The sequence below is a fragment of the Podarcis tiliguerta genome (assembly GCF_965153285.1).
Source record: "Podarcis tiliguerta genome assembly, chromosome: 4".
In the NCBI taxonomy this organism is placed as follows: domain Eukaryota; kingdom Metazoa; phylum Chordata; class Lepidosauria; order Squamata; family Lacertidae; genus Podarcis; species Podarcis tiliguerta.
The window spans coordinates 33,618,341-33,633,761 of NC_139537.1; the positions used below are offsets into that span (position 1 = coordinate 33,618,341).

At 39.4% G+C, this 15,421-nt stretch overlaps 1 protein-coding gene across 1 annotated transcript in view; it reads left to right on the top strand.

Moving 5' to 3' along the window:
- The first annotated feature begins 8,478 nt into the window (after positions 1 to 8,478).
- ZPLD1 (zona pellucida like domain containing 1) overlaps positions 8,479 to 15,421 on the top strand; it is a 35,921-nt gene continuing 28,978 nt past the window's right edge. Inside the window, exons 1-2 of the mRNA XM_083438448.1 lie at positions 8,479 to 8,528; positions 12,780 to 12,893. Of these exons, the coding sequence (XP_083294574.1) occupies positions 12,788 to 12,893 (106 nt within the window). The 5' untranslated portion in view covers positions 8,479 to 8,528; positions 12,780 to 12,787. The remainder of the gene's footprint in view (positions 8,529 to 12,779; positions 12,894 to 15,421) is intronic.

The following is a 15,421-nucleotide window of genomic DNA, read 5'->3' on the forward strand; positions in this document are numbered from 1 at the left end:
TATAGGAATGCAGCTTGAAGCACACTAACCCTTCCTCTAAAGTCAATAGGACTTTTAAAGTATTGACATTTGACCAGGATCATTTAACAGTGCAATCCTATTTGTTTGTTTGTTGTGTTTCATAAAACTTATATACTGCTTAATTGTAAAAAACAACAACAAAAAAACCTCAAAGTAGAGTATATGTCTACTCAGTGGTAAAATAAATTGTGTTCATTGGAATTGACTCCCAAATAAGTGGGCATAGAATTGCAAGTTAAGTATGTTGAAACCACATACATACATACATACATACATATATAATTTTATTTTTATGTCATCTTTTCACAGTCCAAACCATGCTTGAGGTTGCTTACAACATGAAAAAATACATAGCTACAACATGACGAAAGAAGTCATAAACAGTAACTAAAGAAAGAAGTCATAAGCAGTAACTAAAACCAGTGCTTTTTTCCTAAAAAAAAATGGGTGCTCTCATTTTCCTACTCATATTGAAATACTGCCCCTCAATGAGACCAAACTTAGATTCACAAAATGTTTACGGGTATGCACACCCCTGCATACCCCCCAAAAAAACACACTGACTAAAACATTCAAAATACACATCCAAACTGAACAATTCACACATAAATCACAAAATCGACAATAAAGGATATAAAGGAAATAAAGACAACAATGGCTCAAGAGTCTGTTCAGTGGCCTCAGCTTTTGTAGCTGGAGTCAGTTTGAGCCATGCCTTCCCAGGCTAGGAGGAAAAAGGCCTGCAAGGCAGGAAATGGGTCTTCTAGGACTCACAGCTAAGATGGTCTCATCTCTTTTGAGGAATGTATCCTGGTTTGGGGAAATGTATTTTGGTTTATAAATCAGATGTTGTTGTTTTAATCAACAGATTAACATTTTATTTGCATATATAACTTTTATGAATACATTATTTCTTTCTAATTTCAGAATCAGTTAAATGGCAGTACCTTTTCAGCATTAGTAAACAAACTGGATATTTTTTTTTTACTCTCAGCAGTAGTGTTGTTTTGCCTTCCCTTCTACCTACTCCAGCAAAATGTTCTGTTGGCCTGCTTTGAAAATGACACACAGCACAGCAACCCATGCATTATATAGTAGGTGAAGCAGTGAATACTAATAAATGACATTCTAAACTGCCAAAGAGACATGCTTTTTTAAAATAGTGTTTTAAATATTTGTTTTACTCATCTTCTGTAAAGTTTTCTGGAACAGTACTTTCCAACATCACAATTTATGGTATCCATTTGATATAAAGTGCAGTCATAAGCATTCAAATAACAGGCTGGGTGCATGAAATGTTGAAAAACGCATATGTCTGTAAGGAGTGAAGTGTCACTTGTAATGAGGAATCTTGTAAATTCTGGGGTTTTTTTTGCTTTCCATTTCTGTGGTACATGAAGTATTTCACGCTTACATGTGTTCTGCCTTGAATAACTGGTTGCAATTGTCCTGAACAGGTCTAAAGACTCCCCATCAACCCTGTTGAATATTTTACATAGCAAAATCCTTCCTCTGCTAATAAATAGAGTTAGAATGAAAAGGCAAGTGGCTAACAAGCTTACACAGTCTGGGGGCAGAAGAGATGAGATTGTTTCACATGAATCGAAGAGAGCAAAGGGATGCAGGCTCATTACCTTTGCAGAGATTCCCATACCTTTGAAAACCTAATCCCTCTGACCGCGCTCATGAATAAAGATAATTCCCTTCCATTAAATATACATTGCAAATACTCAGGGCATTGCAACAAATTGACCACTTTGCATTCACAAATTGAATTTGGGTATTTGTGTGCCTCAGCAAAGGCATAAATTCAAATGTGTGACCCTTGAGAGGGTGTCTGAATTTTAAAATCAATGGGACTCAAGTCTGATTGTTTTCAGTAGCTCTCTTCTAATGAAGCATGACAAAGGCCTGGTTTGCACAGTACTTCAAACCACAGTTAAGCTTAACTATAGTTTAAAAACTGCATTTTAAATGTTTGTTTACACTCCTCATGTATAATTTTTCCTGGAACAGCACTTTAATGGTGAACGTGTTGTGTGCTTCTACTGATTTTACTATGAGTTTCTCTCTCTCTAAATCACAAACTGTATCCAGTGCTTGTTTTTGACTCACTCCTTAAGATTTGCTTAATGGAAATAAAACATGAGCCCAAGTTTAGACATAATCCTAAATCAAACCATGGCTTACAACCTGACAGGGCTGCGCAACAGGAATGAGGGGGGAGTGAAGCAACTGTGATTTTAACCCTGTGCACCAATATATGTATGATCACCTTTAAACCATGAATACAGTTATTTTCTCTTATTTTATTTTTTATGTGGTTTTTATTGTATAGTTTTATGTGTGATGTAAACTGCTCTGCTTTTTTAAAACTGAATAGTGATATGTGATAGATAGATAGATAGATATAGATAGATAGGTAGATAGATAGATGATAGATAGATAGATAGATAGATAGATAGATAGATAGATACTAAGTACTGGGGCACACCAACCCATTGTTTGGATCCAACCCATTTTTATCATGAGTGATTGCCTATTATACGTATTAGCAGCTTATCTGCCCCGTCCACTGTACAGCAGTCAGTCATTATTCTGTGCCAACTAAGTTCTCATTAAGTTGGTCTATGCTGACTAGGTGTGTTTAGTGTTTAGTTCCCATTAAGTTGTTATGGGTTTCCCCCTCCCTTTAGGGCTTACTTGTAAAATCTTCTCAGTTTCTCCAAGCTTCCCTCTAAATAAATTCACACTTGACTCAAATTTTTGTTTTGGTTTTTGGCAGAATTTAGGCCACAACTTTATTGATTACAGGAGGTGAGTGGTTGCATAGGCTCTGGTTTGACTAGCTCCCTGCACCCTTGCAGGTAGCGCTGACCCAGGGCACCAGCATAGGTCAGCCAAGGGTGAACAACTGGGTAGGCAAAAAGCCGGGAATAGACTATGTTCACCACCCAGATGCCCCCCTGGACTAAGGCACGGGCACAACCCCCTCACAGGAGTTGACCAAACCAGTTGAATCCCTGGATTCCTTTAACGGAATACCCTTCACATAGGGATGGTGAGACAGCTCTCCCATCCCTATCACCTGAACCGGTGCCTATCCTCAACCTTACAAGTTGTGACGAATTGCTATGCGGCAGGCGAAACCCAAATGGCCACAGCCAATCAGCCAAGTGGGGAAATTCCTGCTGTGCCCCTGTCCCAATGACAGACGACACACGATGGCATAGCAAGGTCAATCACACAATGCCCTAAAAGTAGGGAGAGGTTGGTGGGTGTTCCGAATGTACGCGCTGAAAGAGGAAGCTCTGGGTCACATGCATGGGTATATATAGGTCCCTCGATCCATTTAGACTGTGCCTCATTGGCCAGATTGAACCCAACATCGAAGGACCTACCAATCGGGTGTTGTGGCTAACCAATCCAACCCATCCACAACACAGGTCAGTCTCCAGGTCTCACCGCAACACGTGCCCTCTTTTAGGGAGGACACGATTTACCAATATAAAGCATTTTCATTAATATATACATTTTATGCATACTTTACACTAGTACAGGCATTTTTGTAAACATCAATTGGAGGGAAAACTGCATTGCAAAATTCAGAGAGGTGTGAATGTTGACAGATAGCTGTGTTTACATTCACATATTGTATTGATTAGGTAGATTCACCTTTTAATGATAACTGTGTCAACTGTGCCCCTAGAGAAAAAGCTAGTATTTGTATACATCATATGATACTGGAGTGAATATCATATGATGTATTTAAAAAATAGCTACAAAAATCAAGGTAATTTGAAAGTTCAAATTTCACAGTTAAGCAAATTTTCCTTTCTGACAACCTGCTGATCAGCATGCTATGTTTTTGAAGGCATGCTGTGATAACTGCATGCATATGTTTTTAGTGCACCAGGAAGGGCTATGGAGAGACATAGATTGCAATGTAGATTTTGTGCGGGTGGTTTTATGGAAGACCTAAGTAATCTTGAAGAATGGACCCAGGGTTATGCTGTGCTCCTGCCAGAGGAAAAGCTTTCCAAATGCCAATCCGGATCTTCATGGGGCGGCACATTTCATGTCACTGTTAATGGAAAGATACAGCGACTGAGGTTGTAAAATGATTTTATGTTTTTAATAACCTCCGCTAAAGACCAAAAGGCAAGAAAAATTTTATACTAATGATATCATAAAATCAGAAGATTCACATACTGTAAATCTACCCAAGGATAAAAAGGTGCCCTAAGTACACTTGTTTATGATGCTTAAGCAATATTCTATTGCTGATTCCTTTCAAGCAGAGAATGATCCTGCCTTGGCTTTAATTGGAGATCTTAAAAATGTGAATAATTCTGCAGCATTCCAGCTTCTACCACTTGACAGTATCTCTGCTGAGTGAAATCATTGTAACTATTGAGTGAGTGAGGTAGTAGTTAGGTTTTACTCAGTCTTTTACTTATACATACTTCAAACAGATGCTAATGGGAATTTCTTCAGGTAAATTCAATGGTTGGCACATCCATAATTTACCAGGCTATGGCTCTCTTGTGGTGTCAAAATGGCACAGTGACATGAGAATTGTTCTTTTCTAGAAATGGGGGTGGGAGCGGGGAGCTGTACCTCTATGGTAGAGCATGTACTTTGCAAATGGTCCCAGTTCAATCTCTGGCAACCGTGAAGCCCTGACTCAGTATATGCCAGCTTTCCAAGTGGAATGCTTGGACTACTGCAATGCGCACTATGTGGGGCTACCTTTGAAAGTGACTCAGAAACTTCAATTAATCCAGAATGCGGCAGCTAGACTGGTGACTGGGAGTGGTCGCCGAGACCATATAACACTGGTCCTGAGAGATCTGCATTGGTTCCCTGTACATTTCCAAAGTACATTTCAAAGTATTGGTGCTGACCTTTAAAGCCCTAAACGGCCTCGGTCCAGTATACCTGAAGGAGCATCTCCACCCCCCATCGCTCTACCCGGACACTGAGGTCCAGCACCGAGGGCCTTCTGGTGGTTCCCTCACTGTGAGAAGTGAGGTTATAGGGAACCAGGCAGAGGGCCTTCTCTGTAGTGGCGCCTGCCATGTGGAATGCCCTCCATCAGATGTCAAGGCAATAAGCAACTATATGACTTTTAAAATACATCTGAAGGCAGCCCTGTTTAGGGAAGTTTTTAATGTTGTCTTGTGTTTTTAATATTCTGTTGGGAGCCATCCAGAGTGGCTGGGGAAACCCAGCCAGATGGGCGGGGTATAAATAATAAGTTGTTGTTGTTGTTGTTGTTGTTGTTGTTGTTGTTGTTGTTGTTGTTGTCTTTGATCCAGATCTAGTGTGGTGAGGTTCCTCTTGCCCACCATGAGTTGCTGCACCAGCAAATAAATGTGTGGGGTGGTGCATACACCAACTTAGCCCAATGAAACATGGTGTTTTGCTATCTCTGCAGGGATTGCTATGCTGCTATAGATTTCATTTTCGGAAGCTGCATCCTCAACTCCCATTACTACAATGCATTATACGTAGGGCTGCCTCTGAAAATGGTTCAGAAATTTCAGCTGGTGCAGAATTCGATGCTCAGGTTGCTCATCAATCCTAGCCGAACTGCACTGGCTGCCAATTACTTTCAGGTTCCAATTCAATGTGCTGGTTTTGACCTATAAAGCCTTAAACAGCTCAGAACATCATTACCTCAAGGACTGCCTCACCACATGTTAACCAACCCAGGCCATGCCATCATCTGAGGCCCTTCTTCATGTGCCTCTTCCACAAGAGCTCCAGAGCATGGCAACATGAGAATGGGCTTTTTCTGCAGTGGCTCCTCGTTTGTGGAATGCTCTCCCCAGGGTGGCTTCACTATATATTTTTAGGTGCCAGGCAAACATTTCCCTCTAAATCCAGGCCTTTGGCCTTTAACTATAGTACCTGTGGCCTTTTAGAAGTCGGTGGGATGTTTTTGAATGTAGCTATGTGAGGTTTTTTCTTTGTATGTTTGGTTGGTTAGTTATTGGTTGTAAGTTGCTTTGGGCAAGATAAAGCAAGTAACAAATTTAATAAATAATGATGATAATTAACATTTAAAGAGCAGGGTATTTGTCACTAGACCTGTTCAAAAGTAATTAGCCACTAGTAGATGTATACCATTTTGATTATACGTTATTTTGATTATTATGTATTATAATTATACAAAATTTGATATTTCTGGGTCATTTGCAAGCAAAAGCTAAAATCATAAAAGACAAAAATGCATCATGAAAATAAAGTTTAAAACAGAAAAAAATGCTAAAAATGACATAATTGCAACAAAATTAAAAGGGTTAAAAATATTTTGTAAATGAAAAGGTCTCCTGGCACCAGAATGATGGCCATATTGGGCCTCCATGAAGAGGCCATTTCATAACAGGGACACCAACATTGAAAAGACCTTGTAGTAGCTACCCACTGGACCTTATTTGGCAAAGCTACTGTGAGAAGGGCTGAGAAGTTGATCTCAGGGTTCTGGTAGGTATAAACTGGTGGAGGCAATCCTTTAGGTAACTTGACCACAATCTAAAAGTTAATACCAGAACTTTGAATCGGACCCAGATATGGAATGGAAACTAGTTCACATAGCAAAGCGCTGGCCTATAATAACCATATCAACCAATCCCTGCTTCATTATTTTGGACCAACTATAGTTTCTGGATAAAGCAACTTCATGTATAAACGGTTCCCCTTAAATCTCTTCTTATACCAAATATTTTAACTTAGAAATTTAAATAACAGTTTATTTTGTTTGTTCCAATTTTATTTTCTTTTCAAAGAGCAGATGGGGACAAATTCTTTTAAAAAGTATGTGCATGAAAAATGTACACACGTCTTTTCAGATTGTGTCTCAAGACTGTAATCCCGCATAAAGTTCAGCTGCTTAAGTACTGTTGGTCTCAGTGAAGTGGATGCACTTCTTAGGTACGATCAAAACCCACAGGAAATAACTAAACAAGAAAATGCTGTGACCTTTATTTTGGACCTTCTTCCATTAGTTAAATGTTGTTAAATAGTGATAATGCCTCTTGCTTGCCTGGTTGCTGGTTGGAGAATGGAGAAATATGTGGGGTGGGGGAGGGGGAGAGAGAGCAGAAACCTCTGGAACGTGGCCTACTGTTCAACAGTAAGAGGCTTATCTCTTGCTCCACCTGCTTTTGCCTCTGGCCACTCCCACTTCTGCCTCTAGCTCCACCCACCAGTGGCATGCTTCCCTCAGAAAGTTGCGTATGAGCAATGTGGCCCTTGTGCTGATAAAGGTTCTACACCCCTTAAGTCTGGCATACACCCAACTCTCTGTGACTTAAATCTGTTTTGTTTCTTTCCTGCTGTTGGTATGAAAGGTGTTCCGTTTGCTCAGATTTGTTTCTTTGTAGTCATTTTTACGGAATATTCCAAAATAAAATAAAAACCCAGCAGAATGATTTTTTAAACATACAGTAAAGCTGCAGTAGGATGACTCACATATTAAGTCAAGTTTCAGGTTTCAGTGCATTATGAAAATACTCCAGTTTCCTATAAGCTGTTGCCTTTCCTCATTCTAATGAAGTTTGTTAATTTGACTACATACATTATCTTTCCAATTTTTAATGTCCATTCTGTTATTGATGCAGCCTTTCCCCCAAGGTTTTACTGGTGGTCACTTTGGCTGCAGTGAGAAGACTTATCATCATTTCCTTTTCTTATTCTAAAATTAATGATCAAACATGCCAAAACAACAAGATCAAGAGACTTAGCGGGATAATATAACAACCACACCCTGCATGTTGGTCAACACTAGCTTCTGGTATCCCAGTTTCTAGCTGCTTGATCTATTCCATTATGTTCAGCTGGTTTTGTATGTATATAGATACCTTGCTGGTGAATTGTATTCTGATGACAACTGCATTCACAGCAACATCACATATCACATTTTATCTCAACAAGAAATGTGTTGCCCCCTGTTTCTCGCTCTCTGGTTTTGAGTATGATCACAATTGAAAAAGGGTTAGAAATTTCTCACAAAGCACAACAGAACAGTGATAACTGGCTGATGCTATCTCCAGGCTTTCTTTTCTCTCTTCTCTCTCTCTCTTTTGAGCAGACAAGATTTTCCCTCAATGAGCTGATGACAGAATAATATCTCCAGATTGATTGCTCACCCCCCACAGACCTCTTGAAATATTTCTACCCTGGAAAGTTGAAGATCAAAAGCATAGTTTTTTTTTAAAAAAAGGACACAGAACTGAAAAAGCCATCATAAAGAAACTACTCCGATTTCAGTCTGGTGATGAACAGGCTTGTTAAGCATTTTGAGAATTGGCAGCCTTTCCCATCTAATATCCAGACATACTTTTTAAAAGAATTTCCATAATGAGTGTCTCTTTCCCCATCAGAGGAGATGGAGTATTTTCTGAAAAAGTTCTGCTAGGCAGTGATGTTAAACACTCGATTACATGCAGCAGCACAGGATACATGGAGTACAGCTGACTCAACAGCTACAGGGGATTTGGGTAAGTGCCCTTCATGTAAGCCACTTAAAAATGGTCCAAGATCTTTTCAGTTAGTCTCAACGGATGTGTACATTCCCCCCAAGTATCCTTTGTATCACTTGTCAGGCATTAAGGGTTCATGGGTAACTCCTGTTGAGTTGTTGGACGTTGATTATGGGCATGGAGAAGCAAAGTTCTGTCAAAGTCCCAGTGTGAGAGGAAGTGTTCATTTTTTTTTAATATCCTGGTTTGTAGTTGTTGAAATCCAGCTGCGCATTGCTCTTTTGATCTGAGAAGTGCACTAGGACAGGAAATTGTCTTAGGATGGTGAAGTAGATCTAACACAAAACTTTGCAATTGGTTCCACGAAGCGGAACAGACAATCTTACCCGGCTAATGGCATCGGTCTAGCAAGTTCGCACATTCAACTCAGTAAGAGATGCAAATGGGGAAGTTAGATAAGGGAGATTTCTTATCAGGATTCCGTTGCAACTGAAGGGATTAATTCAATGACTGGAAGAGTAATCTCAAATTGTTGACGTGAAGACCGGACATTATTTTTGTTTCTCTAAAATGGCTATGCTTTTCTGAGTGAGAAATAAGTTGGCTTTGAAATAAAATCCTTTTTTCGTTATTGACGTAGTTTAGAACAGCATGCGGACATTAATAGTTAAATGTATTCTGAGAAGGTTTTCATCGTCCTCTGAAGATAACCAAAGTGGGCATACAATCCCACTTACTATTACTCTCAATCTGAGGATGTATTATAGTGAACGGCACATATTTTCCCTTTTTCCTCTCAACTAGATGATTCCCAAAATTGTTTCCAGTATGACTTCAAAGTTTCTTTGAGTGAGAGTCAAAGTACATAAAGGAATCAGTTTTCAATTTCATCATAAAATTTACCTCCCCGCACTGAGTTTTTAAATAAAAAAACTGTGGGAATTGTGAATCTTATATACCCAAAGGTGTATATATAACTTTTCAGGATTAGATAAGCTTGTATTATACTGCAACCAAATAGCACATTTCTTTCAGGCAATTTCTTTTTCCGAAGAAATGAAATCAGGAATGGTTCTAAGCGATAAATGGATACTACCTTTATTTTAAAGCTGGAAGCGAGAAGCTACAATATGATCTAATTGCTAATACCTTCAATCATATGTGAACAATTTATATTTATATGTTCACTTATTTGTTTTATCCCTCTATCATGGGAGGCAAGGCTGGTGTCATCTCAACATACCGGTACAACCTTTTCTTTTCTGCCATCTGCCCCATGGAATGCATTGCAGAGTGAACTCTATTAGGCCCCATCATGGTACCTATTTTAGGTGGCTGGTGGAAACTTTGGTTAGCTTTGTAGTTTTTAATTGGATTAGCTATATGTATATTTGTATGCTGGAGGAATTTGCTAAATTGCTGGCTTATTGTTTTGTGTTTGATTTGTTCTGTTTTAATGTCATTATTATCTCTTGTTAGCCACCTTCAGTCTCTTTGGAGAATACAACAGGATAGAAAATTTCATAACTGAATAAAGTATTTATTTATTATTCCCTATTGATTCTTTCCTCATAACAAAAGTTCTCTAGTCCACCCTCTGCAAGCGTATACAGGTTAATTAAACCCAAATGATATTTACTTTGATCTGCATTCACATCTGGAATAACATGAAGCTGCCTTCTACTGAGACAGATCATTGATCTATCTAGCCCACGAACTGACTTCTCTGAAAGAAACTGAGTGTCCCTTCTGACAGCGGGGAGAAGATCTTGCTCTGCAGAGATCATGAGGATTATACTGGGACCATTTGTATGCATTAAGCGACATGCTCACCAACACGTTATAGAACTCTCAGAACTCACAAGATTCAGAGGCAACTTACTTTTCAGAATGGAGTTAGAAGACAGAATTGCAGTGCAACAGCTCTGTTTTCTCCCAGCTGGAAATAAGCTGCTCATTGCAAAATTGAAGAAAAATTGTTTCATTAGCATGAGTCACAGATGCATAGCTTTAAAAAAAATAATATTAAAAATCACTGCTGCTATGAAAATTGTGTCATTTGCTCTTTGAAGAGTAGATGTGTGCAACCAAACAAGCCGCTTATTAGCAGTTAATTTATAAAAATAAACATATCACATGCAGTGTTGGAAAAGGGTCAAAGTGAAATCACATAGGGAATCAAGGCTGCAATCCTAACTACACTTAAGTGGGAGTAAGTGTTATTGAACCCAGCGGAACTTACTCTGATTAAATATACTAAGCATCTCGCTATTATTCTTTCAGAAACTCTGCAGAAAGTTCTTTGTCCTTGTAAAATTCTTAAATAATGTTTGTGTAATGATCATTATTTAAAGAATAATGATTCTCCCTATTATTAAATATCCCAAAGGAGCATAACTCAGCAGGTTATAAAACTATGAACAGTTCAATAGTTTCTGGTTGTCTTGCATGCATTTGGTGTCTGTTAATACATGAGGGAGTGTAGTGGACTTCTATCCTGGCTATTGAAATTTGTGGCAAGGCTTCTGTCTCATTCCATTAGGAGTAGATATTTCAAAGAATCTACTTGCACCTCTCATTCTTGAAATTGAAATGGACTGCACTAAAACTGAACTATTTTCATACTAGTTAGTTACACTGAAACCTCACAATTAGAGACCTCAGGTTGTACGTATATTTGAACTTTTATAAGCAGCCTTCTTTCTGATTGTGTTGTGATATGATTCCGAAACAGGCTAGCTGGCCAACTGGTTATAATGCTATTATCACATTATAATATATGCTTTTTGGAATAATCATTGGATACAACTGAATAAACTGGAGAGTCTTTAGTGAAGGGAAAGCAAGAGGTGCTGGCACAAATGTCCCAAATGTCGTACTTCATATTTGATCAGTGGCTCAACGCCACTTTTCAGATTGTTAAATGCTGTAGGAATGATTGCTTTGACCGCTAAGCCTCGCCACAGATTTGTTCCAATATTATTTTGATAATACAGCATCACAGAACCAAAGAGCTTGCTGATAATGAACATGAGCATTTATCCCATTGATACAGCAGACAAAAATCTATAGGAAGAAAAGTGATAGCCACAGTTGCACATCTTGCAGCTGGAGAAGCCTGAATTTTTGTGCTACCTAAAAAGCAACAAATGTAACAAAAGCAAGAGGTCCCTTTTGAATCCGAAGGACTTTAATGTGAGCAAAAAGGAACTGCAAAATATAATCCATAGCAATGATAGTCAAATACTGGCAAGTAGAACATATGCTTACATTTTTGCCATGTAAGCGGTATGTAAATTAAAACAACAGCAGCAACCACCACCGCTGCCTAGAGGAGGGAGGGATGTAGTCCAGTAGTACAGCATCTCCAGGGAGAGACCCTTAACCCAAGACTCTGGAGAGCCACTTACAGTCACTGTTGATGGTACTGAGTTACACGGGCCAATGATCTGATTCTCCAGAAGGGTACCTTCCATTGTTCCTATGCTTTGCACATAGAAGGTCCCGGCAGAGCAGGGGTTTTGCATGCATAAGCTCCCAGGTTCATTCCCTGGAATTTGGCAGGTCTGGGAAACTACTGTTTGAAAACCTGGTAACCTGCTGCCAGTCAATGTAGACAATTCTCATCTGAGCAGACCAGTAGCTTGACTCGGTTTAATGCATCTTCCTATGTTGTGTTACTAGAAGAAGCTATTAATGTCAACAATCTATTTTGGGCGGCACGATGAGACTCCTACCTGGATATTATGCACACAATGTGGCACAGAAGCCAGCACACTTACAGAGCAATCCTATACATGTGTACTCATAAGTCCTCTTACTGTGCTCTGTCAGGCTTCTTCCCTTGCCTAGGTTCACAGCCTGAAACCCAACTGGGAAAACAGTACGGGGCTCTGTGATGTATAGTTTAAGCACAAAAACCCAGCGGAGAACCTTGGAAGAAAAGGAGTTCAAAGCTGTGTCAGAGCACAAAGAACGCAATGAACTGAATACAAGAGGCATGAAAATAATGCCCTCTCATTTAGGCACAGGGATGTAAGCAGCAGCAGAGACATTCTATGCCATGAGGTGGGTTTCCTCCTGGCGAGTCTTTGTTGATCAGCCATTCTTTCATCCATAGACCTGTTGCTTTAAAATCAGGCAAGATGGTCAACTTCACAGCGGATCCTTGTTATTTCAGACCTGATCCAATGATCACGAAACAATCACAATAAGCATCTCTGGTGCAGTAAATGGGGACACAGAATAATCGCCTCATGTTTTCCTTAGGTTTTACAATGGAACGAGCATGGTTGCTGCTCCTGCTGACTGCAAAGTTTCTCACAGTGACCGCGCAGTTCAATGGATACAACTGTGATGCCAACCTCCACAGCAGGTTTCCTGGTAAGTGTTAATTGAAACATATTAATTATAAGTCCTTTGTTAGCTTGTTTGCAGAGACTACAAAGCTTTAAAGTAAATGAAGCATTTGGAACAAACTCCTCATTAACTAACTAATGGTGAGTGAAATTCCTCTGAAGTAGCACAGAGCTTGAAACCCATGGGCGCAGCTACCCATAATAGCAACAGGGTTTCACCCTCTTTTGTGAAGGCTGAGTTTCATGCATTAATTCACTATGCACAGAATACTTGCACAGATTGCTGTTGACAATATTTAAAATGGATTTTCTTTCTTTCTAGAAGTATAGGAAGCTATTTCCTTAGGCCCAAACAAGATATGGCATCATTCAAGCAAGGTTTATTTTTATTTTTTATAAATACCTAATGTGCCACCTCCCTGATATGGATTGGGATTGTAGCAGAGGAATGTGTGTGCCAAAATGTCACCTAGCCCTATCAGGATTTCGACCTGAATTTGATTTCTCCATGGCTGCTATTTAAGCCTAAAACCCAAAAAACCTCAACCCACCTGTTCACGCTGACTATAGTTAGCAAACTACAGTTTCCATGATTTTTGTGTTGGGGGTGGGTAGCCCAAACTGGTATGATACTGCTTTATATGCGTAGTGCAGAAGGAGGTCCTTGTCACTGTTGAAGGACACATTCTAACCAGACAAAAGCACTCAGGAAGGACGCAGAGCAGGACAAGTGAAGATTGTGGTTTGGGGAGAGATTAGAGCATTGAACAGATTAGACCCTTGCTAGAGATCTGCTTCCTTTGCTTTAGTGAAAGTAATAGATCTTATCAGGGCTTTTTTCAGCCGTAACTCACTGGAACTCAGTTCCAGCACCTCTCAGGTGGGCATCATTGCCATTATAAGAGAACAAGGGAGGTGTTCATGGTGAGTTCCAGCACCTCTTTTTCTAGAAAAATAGGACTGGATTTTACCAAAAAGTACAATGCAGGTAGTTGCCTTTAGTATGTATGAAACAGATGTGTTTCTGATTCTTCTATTATGTTATGTAAATAGGAATAGTTTCTTCTTCTCCTCCTCCTCCTTCTCTCTTTTGCTTTTTCCTTTATCAAACTAAGTATGAAAATAGAGTCCAGATTATGTAGATATTGGTCTCTCTAGACAGAATGTTCAATTGTGATTGATGCCCACTGAGCTCTATGCACCATAGTAGGCAGAAATGTAGCAGTAGCATTCTTGTCTGGATGAGGCTGGACCAGGAAGATGCTCTTGGAACGTGATTAGAGTAATGCACTGCACTCTGGTCGACTCTGAAAAGTGTTCAGAAATGTAAACTGCTCCAGAATACAGTGACAAAGTTGTTAACAGAAGATGCTATATTCAACACATATTAAAAGATCAGTGTAGGTTATCAATATGTTTCTAAGCTTACCTTTGAAGGGATTAGGAGATGAATATTTGAAGGACCACTCATCCAGGTCTTCATTGCAGGCCTTGCTTTGGGTGCCCCTTACTTTGTGGTTATGTTGCTAGGGCATTTTCAATGGAAGACCCTCCCCTGAAAGGTCAGATTAGCATCTGATTTTTTTTAAAAAAGAAGTTTCTATAACTTTTTAATTATTTGTGATAGAATTGGTTGAAATTTCCACCTACGTTTGCACCCTTTGAGACCATGAATCCTGCTACAGTTCCGAAAGAGTTGTTTTCTTGTAAGCGCATCAATTGCAGTTTTAGGGTGGGTTAAAAAGGAACCACTTAATATCCTGTGGTGTTTTGTGGGCAATTTATTAACATTTAGGACTCGTACTGCACCTCTTCCTTTCCCTCAAAGGTTAACATGTTATGCACTAACTCCCTCTTGAGGGGTAATAAATATTGGTGTTCAACATAAGGAGATTGTTCTGATGGTGCAAGTATTTCTGCTTTCCTGAAGGAATGATCTCTCATCTCCTACCTCTACATGCTGTTCTGAGGGTTCACCTGATCCTCCAAAAAGATGGAGAGAAATGGTTTTTCTGGAAGGAAGAGAGGGTGAATAAAGTTCCAGGTGTTCTTCCGCTAGCTTCCAACCAGGACTGGCTGGTTGAATCTGGCCCATTATTGATTTGTTTTCACCAGAAGTGGTAGCAACACAAGAGTATACCTGTGAGTCACTCTTGAAGTATGATTGGAGATATGGCATTCTTCACCTGCTTTTTCGCTTATTTGATGAGACTTCTGCCTGAGTGGTAGCAGCTCAATATTTTGTTTAGTATGTAATGACGATCCCACTAAAGATACAGAAAGGGGCTGGAGAAAACTTGTTTTTCAATACCAGATTTTCAATGCTGTGTTCAAAAATATGCACATTTACTTAAATAAATAAAATGGGTTTACTTGTGAATGTTATGCTCAGCTTTGCATTTCATAATTAAGCCCATTAATAGATGCACTGGTGGACCTGGCACTGATTTATAACCAATGAGGTGCCCTCTAGATATTGTGAACTACAACTCCCATAATCTATCATGATTGGCTATTCTAGCTGGACTGATGGTAGCTGTAGTCCAAAATACA